At 52.5% G+C, this 21,529-nt stretch overlaps 1 protein-coding gene across 1 annotated transcript in view; it reads left to right on the top strand.

Moving 5' to 3' along the window:
• The window catches only part of LOC101931286 (hydroperoxide isomerase ALOXE3-like), an 84,080-nt gene that overhangs the window by 11,217 nt on the left and 51,334 nt on the right, over nucleotides 1–21,529 (top strand). Inside the window, exons 3-11 of the mRNA XM_065570169.1 lie at nucleotides 2,700–2,904; nucleotides 7,298–7,382; nucleotides 7,561–7,683; nucleotides 8,681–8,784; nucleotides 9,192–9,364; nucleotides 9,901–10,044; nucleotides 10,409–10,612; nucleotides 10,974–11,060; nucleotides 19,824–19,993. Of these exons, the coding sequence (XP_065426241.1) occupies nucleotides 2,700–2,904; nucleotides 7,298–7,382; nucleotides 7,561–7,683; nucleotides 8,681–8,784; nucleotides 9,192–9,364; nucleotides 9,901–10,044; nucleotides 10,409–10,612; nucleotides 10,974–11,060; nucleotides 19,824–19,993 (1,295 nt within the window). The remainder of the gene's footprint in view (nucleotides 1–2,699; nucleotides 2,905–7,297; nucleotides 7,383–7,560; nucleotides 7,684–8,680; nucleotides 8,785–9,191; nucleotides 9,365–9,900; nucleotides 10,045–10,408; nucleotides 10,613–10,973; nucleotides 11,061–19,823; nucleotides 19,994–21,529) is intronic.

Genomic DNA, 21,529 nt, shown 5'->3' with positions numbered 1-21,529 from the left:
GGATACCGGGCTAGATGGGCCCATTTGTCCCATCCAAGTGCAGAAGTTGCTGTATTCCTTTGTGGAGTCACAGCCTGGTGTCTAAAGAGACAGAAGAGAAGCTGCCAAACTCGCGTTGATATGTTTCATGGTAGGCCCTGGAGGCCAAAACCCGGACTCACAATCTGCATCTACTTGGAAAACAAACTCAGTCTCCTTTTCGCTAGCACTAGATCTCACTGCAGAGGCATTAAGTGCTGTACCAGTCCCAAGCTGCTGCCCCTTTGGGATGGCAGGCCTGGTGTTTTGGTGAGTAGCCAGCGCCAGAGACTGGAGATCACTGGGGAACAGTTCACAGGGACCGTAATGCCCGGGGGATAGGGCGGGCTGGGGGGTGGGGTTCTAGAGCAAGACTCAAGGGGTTGGATAGCTGGGAGGTCGATCGGAATCAGACATCCGGGGCGATGCTTTGAGTTTTCATGGAGGGCCGGAAGATCTGGTGCATGGGGCTGGGTCAGTGGGTTGGGTGCAGATCAGGTGAGGCTGTGGGGCAGAGCTGGGTGAAGCCATGGGGCAGGGCAGGGTGAGGCAACAGGGATCGGTCTGTCACTCAGCCAGATCTTCTGGCTCTTGGGGTCTTTATATAGTCCGGGTACCCACAGACAGCGTGGCCAGCCCAGCCCCTCGGCTGCAGGTTCAAGGAGGGGCAGTGACTCAGCAGGGTGCCCGAGGACCTGGAAGGCCGGGGTTCAAGACTGGGGACCTGGCGAGGCCCTGGGGAGTGGGGTGTGAAGGGTTTGGTCACAGAAACCCCCTTGGGACTGTCACCTGACGTGCTGAAATTACCTCTGAGCCCGTTTTCCCTGCCAGCTTGGGATTCCAGAACCCTGCCTTGTTGAGCCAGACATGCTAGCCTGGGGCAAACACAGACCCAGGGTCTGAACCACCCCCCAAAGCTGCAGACTTAACTGAAAACAGCTCAGCAAGTGCTCCTGTCTCCAGCACCCAGACACCCAGCTCCCAATGGGATCCAAACCCCAAATAAATCCGTTTTACTCTGTATAAAGCTTATGCAGGGTAAACTCATAAATTGTCCGCCCTCTATAACACTGATAGAGAGAGATGCACAGCTGTTTGCTCTCCCAGGTATTAATCACTTACTCTGGGTTAGTTAATAAACAAAAGTGATTTTATTAAGTATAAAAAGGAGGATTTAAGTGGTTCCAAATAATGACAGACAGAACAAAGTAGTTACCAAGCAAAATAAAACAAAACACGCAAGTCTAAGCCTAATACATTAAGAAACTGAATACAGGTAAATCTCACCTTCAGAGATGTTCCAATCAACTTCTTTCACAGACTAGACCATTCCTAGTCTGGGCCCAATCCTTTCTCCTGGTACAGTCCTTGTTAGTTCCACCTCAGGGGGTAATTTGAGGATTTCCCCTCTTGTTCTTCCCCCCCCCCCTTTTATAGCTTTGGCCCAAGGTGGGAATCCTTTCTCTCTGGGTCTCCACCCCTCCTTCTAAATGGAAAAGCACCAGGTTTAATTTAGGCCTTGTCCCCACTAACCCCCCCACTTCGGACTAAGGTACGCAAAATTCAGCTACGTTAATAACGTAGCTGAATTCGAAGTACCTTAGTCCGAACTTACCGCGGGTCCAGACGCGGCGCAGAGGCTCCCCCGTCGATGCCGCGTACTCCTCTCTCCGAGCTGGAGTACCAGCGTCGACGGCGAGCACTTCCGGGATCGATCCATCGCGTCTAAACCAGACGTGATAAATCGATCCCAGAACATCGATTGCCTGCCACCGGACCCTCCGGTAAGTGTAGACGTACGCATAGATTCCAGTTCAGGTGACATGATCACATGCCACTGTCAGACTTGCTGGCATACACGTATACAGGAAGGCTTACGGGTAAACAGAGCCATTTACAACCAATTGTCCTGCTTAATGGGAGCCATCAAGATTCCAAACCACCATTAATGACCCACACTTTGCATAACTACAATAGGCCCTCAGAGTTACATTTCATATTCCTAGTTTCAGATACAAGAATGATACATTCATACAAATAGGATGACCACACTCAGTAGATTATAAGCTTTGTAATGATACCTTACAAGAGACCTTTTGCATAAAGCATATTCCAGTTGCATCATAGTCACACTTATAAACATATTTTTATAAAACATATGGAGTGCAATGTCACATTGGGTGCACCTCTCATTAAACCACAAGGCATGGATGGGGCGGGCTGGGCCCACGGTAGAGGGCTTGGATGGCCGGGGGGCAGGATATCAGCCTCTGCTTTAACTGAGGCCAAGATTAGATGCACAGGGCTGCTCTGACCGGTTTCTGGCAGCTTCTAAAACATGGTGGGCACCGCTTGAGGGCTCACAAAGGCTTTAAAGGGATTGTGCCCTTCTCCTATACACTGCTAGGCTATGCTGAGGTACCTCAAGCTCTAGCCAAACCGGTAAACCTTGGCCTCTACCTCCAGGCTAATGAAAGGCAGGTGCTGAGTAGAACAGTAGTTGAAACATTGACCTGGTTGACCTATGTTTCCTTGGAGACTTCCACACAATGGGGTCACAGGACGCCAACAAGTATTTTATTGGGGGGGGGGACAGATGTTGACGGTTCACCCCTGAGTTGCTGGATTAATCCCTGAGTCACATCCTCACGCTCCGGTCCCCCAACCCCCCCCCATTGCAGGTGGAGGAGTTCAAGCTGTGCAGCCGGCGCTGGCTGGGGGACATTGTCCTGGTGCGACTCCACAAGGAGCCCTACTCCTTCTACCCCACCGACAACTGGTACTGCAGCTTCGTGGAGGTCATCTCCCCCCATGGCCAGAGCTACCGCTTCCCCTGCTACCAGTGGATCGAGGGCTACTGCACCCTGGAGCTGCGGGAGGGCAAAGGTAGGGGGCTGTGGGCTTGGGGAAGGTGCATGGGGATTAGGCTGGTGCCGCTTGGGGGTTGTAGATAGTTATACCCATAGACATCCCTCTATCTGTCCATCCCCATACACCTCCTTTATCCATCCATCCCCATACACACCCCTACATCTATCCATCCCTGTTCACACCCCTCTGTATCCATCCCTATACACCCGCTCTATCTATCCCCGTACACCCCCCTCTATCCATCCATCCCCGTCCACACCCCTGTACCTCTCCATATCCATACACCTCCTCTGTCTACCCATCCCCGTACACCCCCCTCTATCCATCCATCCCCGTCCACACCCCTGTACCTCTCCATATCCATACACCTCCTCTGTCTACCCATCCCCGTCCACACCCCTCTATCAATCCATCCACATCCATCCCTCTATCTATCCATCCCCATACACACCCCTCTGTATATGCATCTCTCTACGCACCCCTCTATCAATATATATCCAACCCCCCACATCCCCTCCATATATCCAACCCCCACAACCCCTCTAACTATCCAACCCCGTCCACACCACTCTATCCATCCCTGTACACCTCCTGCATCAATCCATCCCTGTACACCCCCCTCTGTCTAGCCATCCGCGTGCACACCATTCTACCTATCTATTCCCATGCACACCCTCTATATATTAATAATAAATGGAGATATCCTATCTCCTAGAACTGGAAGGGACCCTGAAAGCTCATCAAGTCCAGCCCCCTGCCTTCAATAGCAGGACCAGATACTGATTTTGCCCCAAATCCCTAAGTGGCCCCTCAAGGATTGAACTCACAACCCTGAGTTTAGCAGGCCAATGCTCAAACCACTGAGACATCCCACCCCTCTGTCTAGCTATCCACGTCAACATCCCTCTACCTATCCATCACCATATATCCCTTCTGTCTATCCATTCCCGTACAACCCCTGTATCGATCCATCCTTGTTCACCCCCTCTATCTATTCATCCGTGTACACCCCCCCCCCGTATATCCATCCCCATATACACCCTGTCTATCCAACCGCATCCACCCCTCTATCTATCTATCCCATCCACAGCACTTTACCGATCCATCCCCAGCCTCCACTCTATCTATCCACGCCCTTATACTCCCCTCTGTCTACCCATCCCCGTCCACACCCCTGTCTATCCATCCCCATAAACCCCCTCTGTCTATCCATCCCTGTACACCCCCGCTATCTATCCATCCTGAATCCTCCCTCTGTTCATCTCCATACACCCACTCAATCTATCCATTCCTGTACACATTCTTCAGTCTAACCAACCCCATCCACCTCTCGATCTATCCATCCCCGCACACACCCCTACATCTATCTCTCCATCCCGAACACCTCTGTGTCCATCCCCTTCCACAGCCCTCTATCTATCCATCGATCCATAGACACCTGATCTGTGTATCCATCCCTGTACACACCCCTTTATCTATCCATCCCCTTCCACACCCCTCTAGCTATCCATCCATCCCCATACACCCCCTCTGGGTATCCATTCCCATACACACCCCCTCTGACTATCCAACCCTGAGTACACCCCTCTATCCATCTAGCGGAAGACCTAGAGAATGAGCCTGCTGATCTTCATATTGAGAATGACGCTGAGAAAGACTGGGAGCGATTCTGCAACACTGTCCATACAGCTGCATGGAAGGTATTGGGGCCCTCCACATGCAGGCAGCAAGACTGGTTTGATGAAAATGATGCAGAAATCCAGGCCTTACTTGCTGAGAAGCACTGCCTGCATCGTGCATATCAAAACGATCCATCCTCAGCGCAAAGAAGACCGCCTTTATCAACGCTCGCAGAACAGTACAGAACCAACTGCGCAAAATGCGGGACTTGTGGCTGAGCACCAAAGCAGATGAAATACAGGCTTATGTGGACAGCAACGACTATAAGCAGTTTTATGAAGCCCTTAACACACTCTATGGTCCACAGTCTTCAGAGTTCAGGAGGGGAAAGCTCCCAGATGGTACTGTGCTCCTTACAGAAAAGATGCAGATTCTCCAGAGATGGGCTGAACACTTTGAAGCAATTCTCAATCGCCCCTCAGTCATCAATGATGAGGCCATTGACAAGATGCCCCAGGTTGCAGTCAATGACTCCATGGATGCTTCACCAGAAGAGGATGAAGTGAAGAAAGCTATCAACTGTCAAGTGGCAAAGCCCCAGGGTCAGATGCCATACCAGCAGAGGTGTACAAAGTCGGTGGACCCGTGCTGCTACGGAAACTCACGGAGGCTACATCTACACTACAGGGGGGGGTCGATTTAAGATACGCAAATTCAGCTATGTGAATAGCGTAGCTGAATTCGACGTATCGCAGCCGACTTACCCCGTTGTGAGGACGGCGGCAAAATCGACCTCTGCGGCTTCCCGTCGACGGCGCTTACTCCCACCTCCGCTGGTGGAGTAAGTGTCGATTCGGGGATCGATTGTCACGTCCCGATCCCCGAGAGGTTGATTTCTACCCACCGATTCAGACGGGTAGTGTAGACCCAGCCCAAGCTGTTTCAGTCCTTCTGGAAGCAGGGAACCATTCCACAAGAATTTAGAGACGCATCCATCTTGCACCTCTATAAGAGGAAGGGCAATCGCCAGGTATGCGACAATCACCGTGGAATCTCGCGGCTTTCTACAGCGGGGAAAGTTCTTGCACGGGTTCTATTGAACTGATCAATCACTCACCTGGAGAAGGGCTTACTGCCAGAATCACAGTGTGGCTTCCGCAAGGGACGTGGGACTATTGACATGATCTTCGCTGTGCGTCAGCTACAGGAGAGTGTCAAGAGCAGAATCGTGAACTCTACACAACTTTTGTGGACCTCACGAAAGCATTTGACTCTGTCAGTCGCCAGGGCCTATGGAGGATCATGTCGAAATCTGGCTGTCCAGACAGATTTATACGAATGGTACTTCAATTTCATCAAGGTATGATGGCTCGTGTCCTGGATGACGGTGAAACATCTGAGGCCTTCCCAGTCACCAACGGCGTCAAGCAAGGGTATGTTTTAGCACCCACTTTGTTCAGCATGATATTCTCTGCCACTTTGACTGATGCCTTTTAACACTGCACTGAAGGAGTAGGCCTGAAGTATAGAACTGACGGGAAACTATTTAATCTGAGGCGACTGCGTGCCATCACCAAGGTGAAGGAAACTGTACCTCGAGACTTTCTCTTTGCCGATGATTGTGCTCTGAATGCTAGTACAGGGCCAGAAATGCAAGCCAGTATGGACAAGTTTTCAACTGCATGCAACAACTTCGGTCTCACCATTAACATCAAGAACACTGAGGTCATGCACCAGCCAGCTCCCCACGCTCCGTACTCAGAACCGTCCATCACTGTAAATGGACAGACTTCAGACAGTGGACCACTTCACTTACCTGGGCAGTACCCTTTCCTGATCAGTGTCAATCAATGATGAAGTAAACTGCAGAATTGCTAAAGCCAGCTCTGCATTTGGCCGATTGCACTCCAACGTTTGGGAACGTCGAGGGATCAGCCTACCAATGAAGCTGAAGGTCTACCGAGCAGTGGTGCTTCCAACTCTGCTGTACGCCTGTGAGACGTGGACTGTCTATCGGAGTCATGCACGAACGCTCCATCGCTTCCACATTTCCTGTCTGCGAAAGCTTCTAAAAATCAGATGGCAGGACAAAGTGCCTGATACTGGTGTCCTTACTAGAGCCAGTCTGCCGTCAGTTCACACATTGCTGATGAGAGCCCAGAGCAGGTGGGCCGGACATGTCGTGAGAATGTCAGACGAACGCATTCCTAAACAGCTCTTCTACGGAGAACTCACTCAGGGAAAGCGCTCCCATGGAGGTCAAAAGAAGCGGTTCAAGGACACGCTGAAGACCTCTTTGAAGTCCTTTGAGATCAACACCGCCACATGGGAAACCTTCACACTGAACCGTCCAGCATGGCACAGCCTCATTCACACAGGCAGTAACACCTCTGAGGCGAGGCGTATTGCTGAGGCTGAAAAAAAGCGTGAGCGGCGCAAGTCCAGAGCTGCTCGTACACCATCGAGAGTGCCATTATATGTCTGCCCGACGTGTGACAGGACGTTCCACGCCCGAATCGGACAGATCAGTCATCTCTGGATGCACAGAGCCCAGTCATCGAAAGAATGAGTTGTTGAGGTCTTCATCGATAATGATGGACGAACATCATATCCCCATCTGCACCCCTCTATCCATCCATCCCCATCCACACCCCTCTCTCTATCCATCCCCTTCCACCCCTCTCTCTATCCATTCCTGTATACCCGCCCCCCCTCGGTCAGTTGGCCTATCCATCCATCCATCCCCACACACCCCATCTATCTCTCTCACATTCTCTCTTTTGCCCAGGCCAGACTGTTCGTAACGATGCCGATTCCCCGTTGCTGCTGGAGCAGCAGCAGGCTGAGCTGAAGCACCGACGCAAGTGCTATGGGTGAGTGAGAGCCCGGTGGGGGTTGGGGGAGCTCCCCGGGGCTCAGGGCTGTGCAGGGTCCTGGGGATGGAGGGGGTGGTAGGAACTGCAGTACAGGTTGGCCCGGGACTGCGGCTGAGGGAATGTCAGGGCAGCGGCAGGTCAGGGCTAACGTTCTCTGTGGTCTCTCCCTGCCCAGTTGGAAGGAGTTCGCCCCTGGACTGCCTCGGTGCCTGGATGTGGACAACATTAGTGAACTGGACTGTAACAGCATGTACTCCTTCACCAAGAGCACCAAAGTCCTGCTGCGTGGGGCGCGCGCGTGAGTGCTGCTTCCCCACAGCCCAGACCTGTTCTCAGCACCTGCCCCAGGCCTGCCCTGAGAAACTAACCCCAATCCTATACACTAACCATACCCCTATACATAACCCTACACTAACCATATCCCTATACAAAACACAATATAGTAACCCTAAGCCTGTACATTATTCATAACCCTATACACAACTCTATACACTAACCCTAACTCTGTACACTAACCCTACCCAGTAACCCTAACCCTTCATCAAGACCTCCCCCTTCCTCGAGCATGGGGTCAATGTGTGACTTCCGGCCCCCACAGCCCAGGTCATTCCCAGAGACTAAACCCAAACCCTAGCCGTAACCCTAACCCTGTACTATCTCCTTTCCCTAATCCTACCCTAACCCATATCCCATACTTTTTCTTTCACTCTGCCTATGCCCTATAGTCCTTCCCTAGCTGTAACCCGACCGTGTAGCCTAGCGCCTTTCTGTAACCTTAACTCTGACCCTTCAGCAAGACATCCACCTTCCTGTGGTGTGGGAGGGATGTGTGTGTGTGCACCCCAGCCCCCAAGGCCCAGCCCCAGGGACTAACCCCCAACCCTGCTCTTTACCCTAGCCCTTATCCCTCACCCTACTCTATAACCTAACTATCTATTCCAATACACATCCATTCTCTCGCTGTCATTCTCTCCATCCCCACCCATCAATCTATCTGTCTATCTATGCATCCCCATACACCCCCTCATCCCATACTACTCACTCTAGTCCTTGTAGTAGGGGAGAAGAGCTTGAAAACCCAGGTGTAACCAATGCAGCGATGCTGCCTGAGTCTGCCGAGAGCCTGAGCCCATCGCTCTGACAGGGGGCAACTGCCCTGAGTGTGGCTCCACTTCACCACCAGTGCATCTCTGGGGAGGAGAAACGGGGGGCCCTATTTGTTATTCTCATGGGGAGAAAGGGCTATCTCCATCCCAAGCCCCCCCAGAGGCTCTCACAACTCTCTGCCCGCCCAGGAAGGTGGAGCTGCAGCTGAAGGGTTTCCTGAACTGCACCAATTCCTGGGCGAAGCTGGACGACATCAACAAGGTTTTCTACTTCAATAAAACCCCAATCACAGGTGGGTGACCCCCCCGCCCACTCTGAGCCCTGCTTGCCTAGGCCCACGGAAGCCCCCAGGCACAGGGTAGGGTGATTGGGATGGGTGTGATCCAAGCACCTAGACAGCCCAACACTGCTTGTGCCAGGCCTGCCCAGCGCGCTCCAGGATCCCCTTGTGCCAGGCACTGCCCAGACACACCCCCCCCCACAATCAGGGACCCCCTTGTCCCAGTGCTGCCCAGACCCCCACTGAGATTGAACTGTTGTCATGCTGGACCGTTAGCCACGTTATCCAGCAGGGGGAGGCTGTGGCTCCAAGAGACACCGTAAGCTGCCTCAGGTGCCTGGGGCAGGACTCAAACCCGGCTCCCCTGAGTCCCGGCCCAGTGCGCTAACCCCGCAGCTGCCCTGCCTGTGTCCCCCCAGAGTACGTGCGGGCGCACTGGCGAGAGGACACGTTCTTCGGGTACCAGTTCCTGAACGGGGTCCACCCAGTGGTGATCCGGCGCTGCACAGAGCTCCCCTGCAACTTCCCTGTCACACCGGCAATGGTGGCCTCCTCCCTGGGGGAGAGCACCAGCCTGCAGGACGAGCTGGAGGTAAGTGGGGCGCTGGGGATACCCCTGGGGGGACTTGGCTATGGTCTGAGCTATCGCTCCGGCTCCCTCTCCAGCGTCACTCCAAGGACGAGCAGCCACGTGTCAGAGGTGTCCAGTGGGCCCAACTCCAGAGCCAATGGCTGTGCTTGCACTGGCCACTTGGCTCCAAGGGCTAGTCCCAGGGCACTGCTACGTGGAAGCTCACAGCGCTGGGAGAGGCACTGCTGCGGGGAAGCTCACAGCACTGGCATCCCAGCTTTCCCCCCCACACCCCGGGGACCCCGCTCTGCACCTCCAGATGCACTGGCCCCTGCCAGCCCCTGCACTCTGCTCTGCTTTCCCTGTGTGTGGAGAGGGATAGCTTGGTGGTTTGAGCATTGGCCTGCTGAACCCAGGGTTGTGAGTTCAATCCTTGAGGGGGCCATTTAGGGATCTGGAGCAAAAATCTGTCTGGGGGTTGGTCCTGCTTTGAGCAGGGGGTTGGACTAGATACCTCCTGAGGTCCCTTCCAACCCTGATATTCTATGATTCTATAGAAGGGGAACATCTTCCTCGCTGACTATAAAATCCTGGAGGGCGTCCCGGCCAACAGGATCAACGGCTACCAGCAGTACATCGCCGCGCCCCTCTGCCTGCTACACCTGCAACCCTCCGGGGAGCTCATCCCTGTGGCCATCCAGGTAACAGCCCCTGGTGCCCCCACAGGTTGCCTAGGGGGACCCCCACACAGCCCCCACCCCTACACAGTCCCAGGGCTGGGCATTGTCATATAAAAGGACCAGCCCAGGGAGATAATGCAGGAGTCCTGGCTCCCTAATCCCCCCACACCCTTCTGGGTGTGCATGCATGTGCCCAGTTGTGTGTGCGCACACACCCCAGCTGTGTCTCTCCTCTTCCTAACACTGGATTTGCGGCACTGTCATGTCCCCTCATCCTGGCAGCCGGGTCCCAGCCCCTGGGCTCCCCTGGGGGAAGCAGCAGGATTCACACACCTGGTTTGTGCCAATCCATCCCCGCAGCCTTCCTGTGTCTCTCCCCCCACAGCTCAGCCAGTGCCCAGGCCCTGACAGCCCCATCTTCCTGCCCAGCGACTCCGAGTGGGACTGGATCCTGGCCAAGACCTGGGTGCGCTACGCCGAGTTCCTGGTGCACGAGTCCGTCAGCCACCTGCTGCTCACCCACCTGATCAACGAGGCCTTCACCCTGGCCACCCTGCGCCAGCTGCCCATGTGCCACCCGCTCTTCAAGGTGAGAGAGGGGCCGGGCCGCCCCCACCCCCTGGGGCCAGCTGTGCAGGAGAGAAGAGCCCAGCAGGGGAAGCGTGCCAGACAGTCCCCGCTGCCAGCACCCACCTGTGCCCAGCCACACCTGCGTGTGCCTGGTGGGGTGCGTGTGCCCGGTGTGCCAGGCTGGGGATGCCCCACGCTGGTCATGTTCTACCCATCGTGGTCCAGCACCTTCCTGACCTCATGAATGATGGGAAAGGAGCTGCCGCTGGCTTCTCGGAGGATCTGCGTCTGGGTACTTGCCCTTCGCCCCTGATACATGCGGGGGTGGGGGTGCTGTCTGCTTGTCCTCACCCACCCCTGTGTCTCTTCCCCCCCCCCAGCTGCTGCTGCCCCACACCTGCTACACGCTGCACATCAACGTCGTGGGAAGGACCCAGCTACTTGGACGTGGCGGGATCGTCGAAAGGGTGAGAAGATGCCATGGTCAGGGGCATTGGACCCTGCTCCCCTCCCATAGCTGGGGACAGAACCCAGGAGTCCTGGCTTCCTGCTCCCCCAGCTCTAACCACTAGCCCCCACTCCCCTCCCAGAGCCACGTACTTGGGAGTAAAATGCACCTGTCACCCGAGTTACTGGCCTCACCTGGAACCCATGAAGCTCCCTTCCCGTATTGTCTCTGTGAAAACCACATCGGGAACCTCCCGGAGAGCAGATCCTTCAGGCCAGCCTCCATCTCAGTTGGTCCCTTTGTTTGCACCGTACGGCTCTGCGGATGCAGCCTCTGCTTTCAGCTCATCAGTACTGTTAGCAATTAACTTCCAGAACTCCTGGAGGACGGGTGAGGTCCCTGCGGGCTGGAGAAGGGCAAACACCGCATCTCTCTTTGAAAGGAAGAACAAAGAGGACCCAGGGAATTACAAACCAGTCAGTCTAACTGGAAGATACTGGATCAAATTATTAAACAATCAATATGTGCCCAGAGGATCATAGGGCTAGAAGGAATGGCCTGCATGGATTTGTCAAGAACAAATCATGCCAAACCAATCTAATTTCCTTCTTGGACAGTGGTGCTGGCCTAGTGGCTGGGGAGAAGCAGTAGACGTGATATATCTTGATTTTAGTCTTTTGACACACCCCACGTGCAAACGAGGGAAATTTGGGCTGGATGGAATTACTATGGGTGGTTCAAAGACTAGATGCCAAGAGTGGTTCTGAATGCTCCGCTATCAAACAGGGAGGGCGAATCTAGTGAGGGTCCCACAAGAGGTCAGGCCTGGTTCGGCACTATTCAATATTGTCATGAATGACTCGGATAATGGAGTGAACATAAGAAAGGCCGTACCGGGTCAGACCAAAGGTCCATCTAGCCCAGTATCCTCTCTACCGACAGTGGCCAATACCAGGTGCCCCAGAGGGAGTGAACCTAACAGGCAATGATCAAGTGATCTCTCTCCTGCCATCCATCTCCACCCTCTGACAGAGGGAGGCTAGGGACACCATTCCTTACCTGTCCTGGCTAATAGCCATTAATGGACTTAACTACCATGAATTTATCCAGTTCTCTTTTAAACTCTGTTATAGTCCTAGCCTTCACCAGTGTGACAAAGTTCCTCCTCTATCTTGGTAGGTCCTGCGCTTATTGGCGGATTTTCCTGCCTCAGAGATTCACCATGTGGGTTGGGGGGGGAACAGCCCAGAGGCCTTCCCCTCTGGAAGAACCCACAGTCCAGGTCAATTGGGAGGTTTGGGGGGAACCCGGGCCTGCCTTCTACTCCAGGTTCCAGCCCAGGGCCCTGTGGACTGCAGCTGTCTATAGTGCCTCCTGTAACAGCTGCAACTCCCTGGGCTACTTCCCCATGGCCTCCTCCAAACACCTGCCTTATTCTCACCACAGGACCTTCCTCCTGGTGTCTGATAACGCTTGTGCTCCTCAGTCCTCCAGCAGCACACCCTCTCACTCTCAGCTCCTTGTGCCTCTTGCTCCCAGCTCCTCACACTCACACCACAAACTGAAGTGAGCTCCTTTTAAAACCCAGGTGCCCTGATTAGCCTGCCTTAATTGATTCTAGCAGCTTCTTCTTAATTGGCTCCAGGTGTCCTAATTAGCCTGCCTGCCTTAACTGGTTCTAGCAGGTTCCTGATTACTCTAGTGCAGCCCCTGCTCTGGTCACTCAGGGAACAGAAAACTACTCATCCAGTGACCAGTATATTTGCCCTCTACCAGACTCCCATACCCCACTGGTCTGGGTCTGTCACATATCCCTTCCCCCTGCTCAACGCCAAGGGGTTGGGCAGCTTGGGACGCCAGACAGTGCACATGTAACAAGCCATCGGCGTTGCCGTGATGGCTCCCTGCTCTGTGTTGCACATGGAACTGGAAAGGTTGGAGGGATAAGAACCATCTGGTCACCCTTGTGTTCTTCTCCTTGTTCCGCTGCATCCCTTGAAGAGGGGCATGGTCGGTCACTAGGACAAATCTGCGCCTGAACAGGTAGCAGTGCAATGTTTCCATGGCCCATTTTACAGCGAGGCACTCTCTCTCCACCACTGCATATTTTTGTTCCCTTGGAAGGAGTTTCCGACTGAAGTAGAGAATTGGGTGTTCCTCCTCCCCGACCATCTGTGATGGAACGGCCCCCAACCCTACTTCCGATGCATGCGTCTGCAGGATAAACTCCTTGGTGAAATCAGGGGCTATCAGTACAGGGTTACTGGAGAGGGCAGTCTGTAGGTCTGTGAATGCTTCCTCTGCTGCGTCAGACCATCTTACCAGATCAGGTCCATGGGCTTTCACTAGGTCTGTCAGGGGGCTTGCCCTTGTGGCAAAGTGGGAGGATAAGTCATCGGTAATACCCCACCATACCTAGGAACGCCCGAACTGGTTTCTTGTGACTTGGTCGGGGCCAGTTTTGGATGGCCTCTAACTTGTTCACTTGGGGTTTTACCAGACCTTTTCCTACAACGTAGCCAAGATATTTGGTCTCTGTAAACCCTACAGCGCACTTGGCAGGGTTTGCTGTAAGGCCAGCTCGCCTGAAAGTATCGAGGACTGCCTCCACCTTCTCCAGGTGGGTTTCCCAGTCTGGGGTATGAATGACCACATCATCCAAGTAGGCAGCAGCATAACTGTTATGCGGGTGTAAAAGCTTGTCCATGAGAAACTGGAAGGTAGCTGGGGCCCCATGTAGTCCAAAAGGGAGTACAGTATATTGAAAAAGACCCTCTGGTGTAGAGAACGCAGTCTTTTCCTTTGCATCTTCTGCAAGGGGAACCTGCCAGTACCCCTTTGTCAAGTCTAGGGTAGTCAAGTACAGGGCATTACCCAGACGGTCCACTAGCTCATCTATGTGAGGTATGGGGTACGTGTCGAACTGGGATACTTCGTTTAGTCGCCGGAAGTCGTTGCAAAATCTTGTGGTACCATCAGGTTTGGGCACCAGCACGATTGGGCTGGACCACTGACTCTGGGATTCTTCGATGATCCCCAACTCCAGCATTTTTTTTACTTCTGCTTTTATTTCCTCCCTTTTTGCCACTGGCACCTGATAGGGCCTCATTGTTAGTCTGGCCCCAGGGTTTGTGACGATGTGGTGATAGGTCTCGGTTGTTCGACCCGGTTTTGTCGAGAACACATCTTGGTTCCGGAAGATCATCTCAGACACCCATTCTTCTGGTCTGGTGTTAAATCGGGAGACACTCTCACCTGTTTGGAAGGCTTGTTTTCCTGGGTTAGGTCTTTTTGGACCATTGTGCATGCCTCTTGTGCATGCCAGGGTTTCAGAAGGCTGACGTGATAAATCTGTTCTTGTTTTCGGTGTCCTGGCTGCCGCACCTTGTAGGTTACTTCCCCCATGGGTTCAACCACCTCATAGGGCCCCTGCCATTGGGCCAGAAGCTTGCTTTCTGCTGTGGGTACCAACACCATAACCCGATCCCCTGGTTGGAACTGTCGCACTTTTGCCTGGCGATTGTAATGGGTTCGCTGGGCCTCCTGTGCCTTCTCCAAATGTTCCCGTACAATAGGGGTGACCCGGGCTATCCGGTCTCGCATCTGCATTACATGCTGTATTATATTTCTCCCCTCATTGGGTTCCTCTTCCCAGACCTCTTTGGCGATATCTAGTATGCCATGGGGGTGACGCCCGTATAATAACTCAAAGGGGGAAAACCCAGTTGAGGCCTGTGGTACCTCCCCGATAGCGAACATAAGGTAGGGTAGTAGGGTGCCCAATCCTTCCCGTCCTGACTTATCACCTTCCTTATCACAGCCTTGAAGGTTCGATTAAACCTTTCTACCAACCCATCAGTCTGTGGATGGTAGACTGAAGTTCTCAGGGTATGTATATGGAGCAGCGTACAAAGGTCCTTCATTAGCTTCAACATAAATGGGGTTCCTTGGTCAGTTAATATCTCCTTCGGTAGCCCATTCGGGCAAAGCTCCCCACCAGCTCTTTGGCTATAGTTTTAGAGGCAGTGTTCCACAGGCGGACGCCTTCTGGGTAGCGAGTAGCATTGTCCAAAACAAGTAGTATATATTGGTGGCCCCGAGCCGTCTTCTCCAGGGGTCCCACTAGGTCCATAGCTATTCGCTCGAAGGGGACCTCTATGATGGGAAGGGGTACTAAAGGTGCCCTTAAGTGGGGACAGGGACTGTGCAGCTGACACTCCGGGCAGGAGGCACAGTACCTCCGCACTTCTTCATGTACTCCGGGCCAGAAGAACCGTCGTAGGACTCATGCCAGGGTCTTCTCTACCCCCAAATGCCCCCCAAAAAGATGACTATAAGCAAGACTTAATACAGTGTTCTGGTGCTTTTGAGGTACTAGGATCTGCTGTACCTTCTGCCCCTGTACTGGTGCAACCCGGTATAAGAGATCCTTCTTCAATATGAAGTAGGGTCCTGGTCCCTGGGTTTTCCCTTCCACGGGGACCCCATCTATTTCAGTCACCTCCTTCCTAATGTTGTCATACCTTGGGTCTTCTGCCTGATCCTGTCCAAAGTTTTCTCTCCCGGGGCTAATCTGCCCAAGATCTAGGGGCCCAGTCTCTGTTGCCTCTACTGGTTCAGAAGCATTAGGGTGGGGGTCAGACTCAGATGCTTCTCCCTCCTGCGTGGCCTCCTTTTCAGCTGCGCGGGTCCTCCTACCTGCAAGAGTGACCCTCTGGCTTTGGGTCAGTATTCGGGTTCCCAAGGCCTTAGCTGCCCTTCTTTCCCTTTTTGTCTTTCTACCCTGTCTGGGAGTGGAGAACAAATCTGGGGATATTTCAGAGAAGATTGGGGGTTGACAGTCTGCTGTGGATGCCTCACCGATTTTTGGGTCCCCATCTTTCTCCAATCCCCCTACTGGGAGTAAGTTTCCAAACCCTGGGAAGTCCCTCCCTGTGAACACTGGGTATGGGAGTTTAGGGACTACACCTGCTGCTACCTCAGTAGTGTTCCCTTGGATCTCGATTTTTACTGGGATGGTGGGGTAGTAACTAACTGTCCCATGGACACATGTTATCTCCGTACGTTTAGCCTGCAGCAGCTGACTACGTTTCACGAGCTTCCCTGAGATAAGCGTGATAGCACTCCCCGAATCAACCAGTGCCGTGGACCCTACCACATTTAGTTTCACTGGTCTGGTATACATATGTGGGGTGAGTGAGACCCCCCACAAGGTGGATTAGGGAGCATGGATCTGCCCAGGTCCCCAGGTTACACTGCATCGGCTCCTCAGCATTGGGACACTGTGCAGCTGTGTGTCCCCACTCCCTGCAGGCATAACATCTGTATGGAGCCCTAGGCGTTCCCCGGTCTCTTGGCTTGGGCAGTCCAACATCACGATCCTCTTCTCCCTCAGTGCTCTGACTCTTTGTGGCCTCTGATGGGCCTTCAGCCTCTCTTTTTCCACCTGGGCACTCCTGGTGGCCCAGTCACCCGAACTTTAGGGCTTGGTGATGCTAGTTTAACCCGGGGTGCCTCTTCCTTAACTGGTTGGGTCAGCTCCCTCGCTGTCCTTCGCCTCTCGACCAGGGCAACAACCTCATTATAGGTGGAGGGTTCGTTCTGGCTTACCCAGGCACGAAGGTCTGGCGGTAGTCCCCTCATGTATCGGTCGATGACCAGAACCACTAGTATCTCTTCTGGACTCCGGGACTCTGTTTGCAACCACTTTCGTGTGAGATGGATGAGGTCATACAATTGGGACCGCGGGGTTTTGTCTTCCTGGTACCTCCAACCGTGATACTGCTGGGCCCGCACTGCTGTCGTTACCCCAGATCTGGCCAGGACCTCTGCTTTCAGTCTGCTGCAGCCTCTTCAGGCAGATCATGGTAGGCCTTCTGGGCCTCCCCACCCAGGAATGGGGCAAGGATGCCAGACCACTGATCTCGAGGCCAGGCCTCCCGTAGGGCTGTCCTCTCAAAGGCCAGAAGGTATGCCTCTACATCATCCTCCCATGTCATTTTCTGCAGCCAATGGCTGGCCCGTATGAGCCGCATCCCATCATGGCTGTGATTCAGCTCTGTAAGGGACTTTACCTGGTTTACCAGTTCCCGCAGCATAGCTCGGTCTTGAGCAGCCTGGTCCATCAGCAGGCGATTAGTCTCTTGCTGCAGCCGCACTGCCTCCGGTTGGGCGGTTGCCTGGACACGGGTAGCCTCCTGCTGGGCCGCCATAGCTCGTATCCATGCCTCCATGCCCGCACTACATCATCCATTGTGGTGAAAAAAAATAAACCCTCTCCCTTTTTTTTTTAAATCACCCTCCTTCTTCCGCTGCGCACCCCTAGATCCCACTTCTGACACCAGTGTGATAAAGTTCCTCCTCTATCTTGGTGGGTCCTGTGCTTATTGGCAGATTTTCTTGCCTCAGAGATTCACCATGTGGGTTGGGGAACAGCCCAGAGGCCTTCCCCTCTGGAAGAACCCACAGTCCAGGTCAATTGGGAGGTTTGGGGGGAACCCAGGCTCACCTTCTACTCTGGGTTCCAGCTCAGGGCCCTGTGGACTGCAGTTGTCTATAGTGCCTCCTGTAACAGCTGCATGACAGCTACAACTCCCTGGGCTACTTCCCCATGGCCTCCTCCAAACACCTTCCTTATTCTCACCACAGGACCTTCCTCCTGGTGTCTGATAACACTTGTGCTCCTCAGTCCTCCAGCAGCACATCCTCTCACTCTCAGCTCCTTGCGCCTCTTGCTCCCAGCTCCTCACACTCCCACCACAAACTGGGGTGAGCTCCTTTTTAAAACCCAGGTGCCCTGATTAGCCTGCCTTAATTGATTCTAGCAGCTTCTTCTTAATTGGCTCCAGGTGTCATAATTAGCCTGCCTGCCTTAACTGGTTCTAGCAGGTCCCGGATTACTCTAGTGCAGCCCCTTCCCTGGTCACTCAGGGAACAGAAAACTACTCATCCAGTGACCAGTATATTTGCCCTCTACCAGACTCCTGTACCCCACTGGTCTATCACATTATCTTTAGCAGTTTAGTATCATCTGAAAACTTTGCCACCTCACTGTTTACCCCTTTCTCCAGATCATTTCTGAATAAGTCTGCCTAGATGCCTCGGGAGATCTGCAACCTTCGCACCAGGCAGTCAAGTCACCATACGGTTCTCCCGGTCATCACAAACCCAGCTATCTACATTTCTAATGATCGAATCTCCCAATACTAATACCTGCCTTTTCCTAGCAACTGAAGTTCCCTCCCCCAGAGAGGTAACCTCAGTGCGAGAGGCAACCCCAGCACCGTCTGGAAGGAGGGTCCCAATTATGGGAAGGTTTCCTTCTGCTCCTGTTGACTGCTCTGCTTCCCTGGCCCTTTCATCCTCCACAACAGCGCAGGGCCTGTCTGACCGGAGGTGGGACAATTCTACAGTATCCTGGAAAGCCTCATCAACATACCTCTCTGCCTTCCTTAGCCCCTCCAGTTCCACCACCCTTGCCTCCAGAGTCCGTCCATGGTCTCTGAGGGCCAGGAGCTCCTTGCGCCGAATGCACACATACGCCACCCACCCACAGGGCAGGTAATCATACATGCTACACAGTGCAATAAACTGGATAGCCCCCACTCTGCAGCTGGGCTTCTGCCTGCATTTTCTCCTAGTTCATGAAGGGGTTGTTTAAAGCAAGAAGTTTTGAATGTAGTTTGGTTTATAGGTTTTAAGGGGAATAAAATAGAACCGGCAAGGGACCCGTGCTCCTTTCTAAACTCCCTTGCGAAACTCCCTGTTGGCAGCATCCGTTCGAGAAAAAAAAAAAAAAGGGAGAGTTTGTTGATAAAATTTATGCTGACACCAATCCAGGATGGGTTGCAAGTACTTCAATGGGCAGGATTAGAACTCAAAGCAACTATGACAGCTCAGAAAATTGGGCTGAAATCGACAAGCTGAAATTCAATGAAGACAAGTGCAAAGTGCGCCATTGAGGAAGGAAAAATCCAATGCCCACCTGCACAGTGGGACATAACTGGCTGCTGGGGGGGTCGTACTGCTCAAACGGATCTGGGAGTTATAGTGGAATAAAAAACAATGGAATCCAGTTGGGAAAAAGGGTAATATAATTCTAGGCTGTATTAATGGGAGTGTCATGTGTAAACGACACAGGAGGTCATTGTCTGACCTCAGATGGAGAAGGGGGTGGGGTGGGAGGGGCGTCACACTTCAGGAAAGAGGAGACCAAATTGGAGAGAGTCCGGAAAAGAGCAACAAACATGACAAAAGGTTTAGAAACCCTGATCTATGAGGCCAGGTTAAAAAAAACCAACCAAACAAAAACACTGGACACATTTAGTCCTGAGAGAAGAAGACCAAGAGGGGGGATCTGATAGTCTTCAAATATGGTGAGGACTGTTACAAAGAGGATGGTGATCAATTGTTCTCTGGTCCTGCTGAAGGCAGGACCAGAAGTAATGGGCTTAATCTGCAACAAGGGAGATTTAGGTTAGATATTAGGAAAAGCTCTCTCTCTCTAAAGATAGTTAACTCTGGGGCAGGCATGCAAGGGAGGCTGTGGAATCTCCATCCTTGGAGGTTTCTAAGGACTGGTTGGTCAAACACTGGGGCTTGCGAGTGATCAGACACTTTTGGGGTACAACACAAAGCGAAATATTGGGGAGGTACCTTTGTCACAGGGCGTATTGTCTGTCGTTCGGTTGCCCTGAAATAGATCTCAGCGGTATTTCATTCTAACCTGCCCCCCAGCCCGGTGGCTCGGAGGTTGAAGGCTCTGTCTCTGGTCCCTTCCCAGGCCATAGGCTTGGGGCTCGAGGGGACCAAGGTGCTGATGGCCAAGGGCACATCCGGCCTGACCTATGCCTCCCTCTGCTTCCCTGAGGGCATCCAAGAGCGTGGGGTTGACTGCATTCCCAACTACTACTACAGGGATGATGGGCTGAAGATCTGGTCGGCCATTGAGAGGTAAGGAGCAGGAGCTGGGGCAGAGGGTGGCGAGGAAGCAAATGGCATGTGGAAAATTCCCACCATCTCAGAGTTCCTTGGAAACACGGCTTTCCTGCCACGTAAAGAATATAGTTTTAAAAAAAATCGTAATTCCCCAAAAGGCAATTTTTCAAAGACGACGCCCCCCCACAGCTAGATTGCATGAATGCTCCTTGAACCACTAATGAATCACACAGAGAAGGGCACCAGCCAATTCTCGCCAGCCTTGCACACCAGAACTATACCATCTTGCCCTAATCAGAAGCCTGGCCAGTTTCAGTTTATTACCCAGTCCGCCCCTCCCTCAATGCGGAGAGGACATGCACCAGTCTTTGTACCTGAGCGGAGATTTCCTGAGCACTTCAACCAAACCAAGTGGTTTATGTAAAATATAAAACAGGTTTATTAACTACAGAAAGATAGTATTTTAGTGATTGTACGTGGTAGGCATAAGAGGTTAGAGATAGTTACCAAAGAAAATAAAAGGTAAGTGCACAGTCTAAATCTTAAACCTCATTACCTAGGCAGCATTTAGATCAAACAATTTTCTCATCCCACTGGATTTTACAGTTCTTAACACACAGGCTTCTCCCTGAAGCCTGAGACCAGTCTCCTCAGTTAAAGTTTTCATCTTCTCAGCATTCTTGTTGCTTCCAGCATAGGTGAAGGAGGAGACAGGCCAAGGAATGATGCCACTGTCCCTTATTTTATACCCTCAGTCCATGTGCCTAGAAAAGACTTGCCCAGACATGTGCTGATGGGCTTTGCTAAGTCACTGGGTTGAGCAATCCCCTTGGTGGGTCTTGTGCAAATGGGTCAGAGAGGGGAGCAGTCCCTATTGTGTGGTGTTTGGGCAGCCCTCATTGAATTGTAAATCCCTGGATTACAACTTCCCTGCTTATTAATGGTCTGTGAACAATCTCCTGGGTGGGCTGGGAGGAAGTTCTTTGAATGTCACTAGCAAATTTATAGCATATTTCAGTAACAACCACACAGAAAATTCTCAACTTCATACACACTAATGATACACATATTTGGAAAGAACAAGGGGTTTCAACAGATCATGAACTTTCATATGATATCGTACATGGCATGCTTTGTATGAAATATCACAACTATATATGAATGATGCATATGGGTTTTACAGGGAGCTATTTTGAGGTACAGTGTGTCACAGATTACATTCCTGATACCTGGAGGTTCCCTGGTAACAAAGCAGCGTGATGCCACTGGACAGATTTGGGCACAAAAAAATTAACCCTACCACAATGGAAAAGTCAACCCCCATCAAATATTGATGCCTGGCTTGGTGATCTGGCTGATCACACAGCTAGCAAATGGCTGGCATTCCGGAGAAAGGGAATGCATGAAAAATGCAAAGCAGTTTGGGATGACTTATTAGAGGTCTATGATCAATGTACACCCAGATTTGTCACATCCCCTCTCCTGCCTTTATCCTAACTCCCGTTCTTACTTTGTGCGGTTGATTGGTTAGTGTAAGAGGTCCAGACTCAC

The sequence above is a fragment of the Chrysemys picta genome, chromosome 16 (genome assembly GCF_011386835.1).
Source record: "Chrysemys picta bellii isolate R12L10 chromosome 16, ASM1138683v2, whole genome shotgun sequence".
Taxonomy (NCBI): Eukaryota; Metazoa; Chordata; order Testudines; family Emydidae; genus Chrysemys; species Chrysemys picta.
This window is presented reverse-complemented; position numbering and strand designations above follow the sequence as displayed.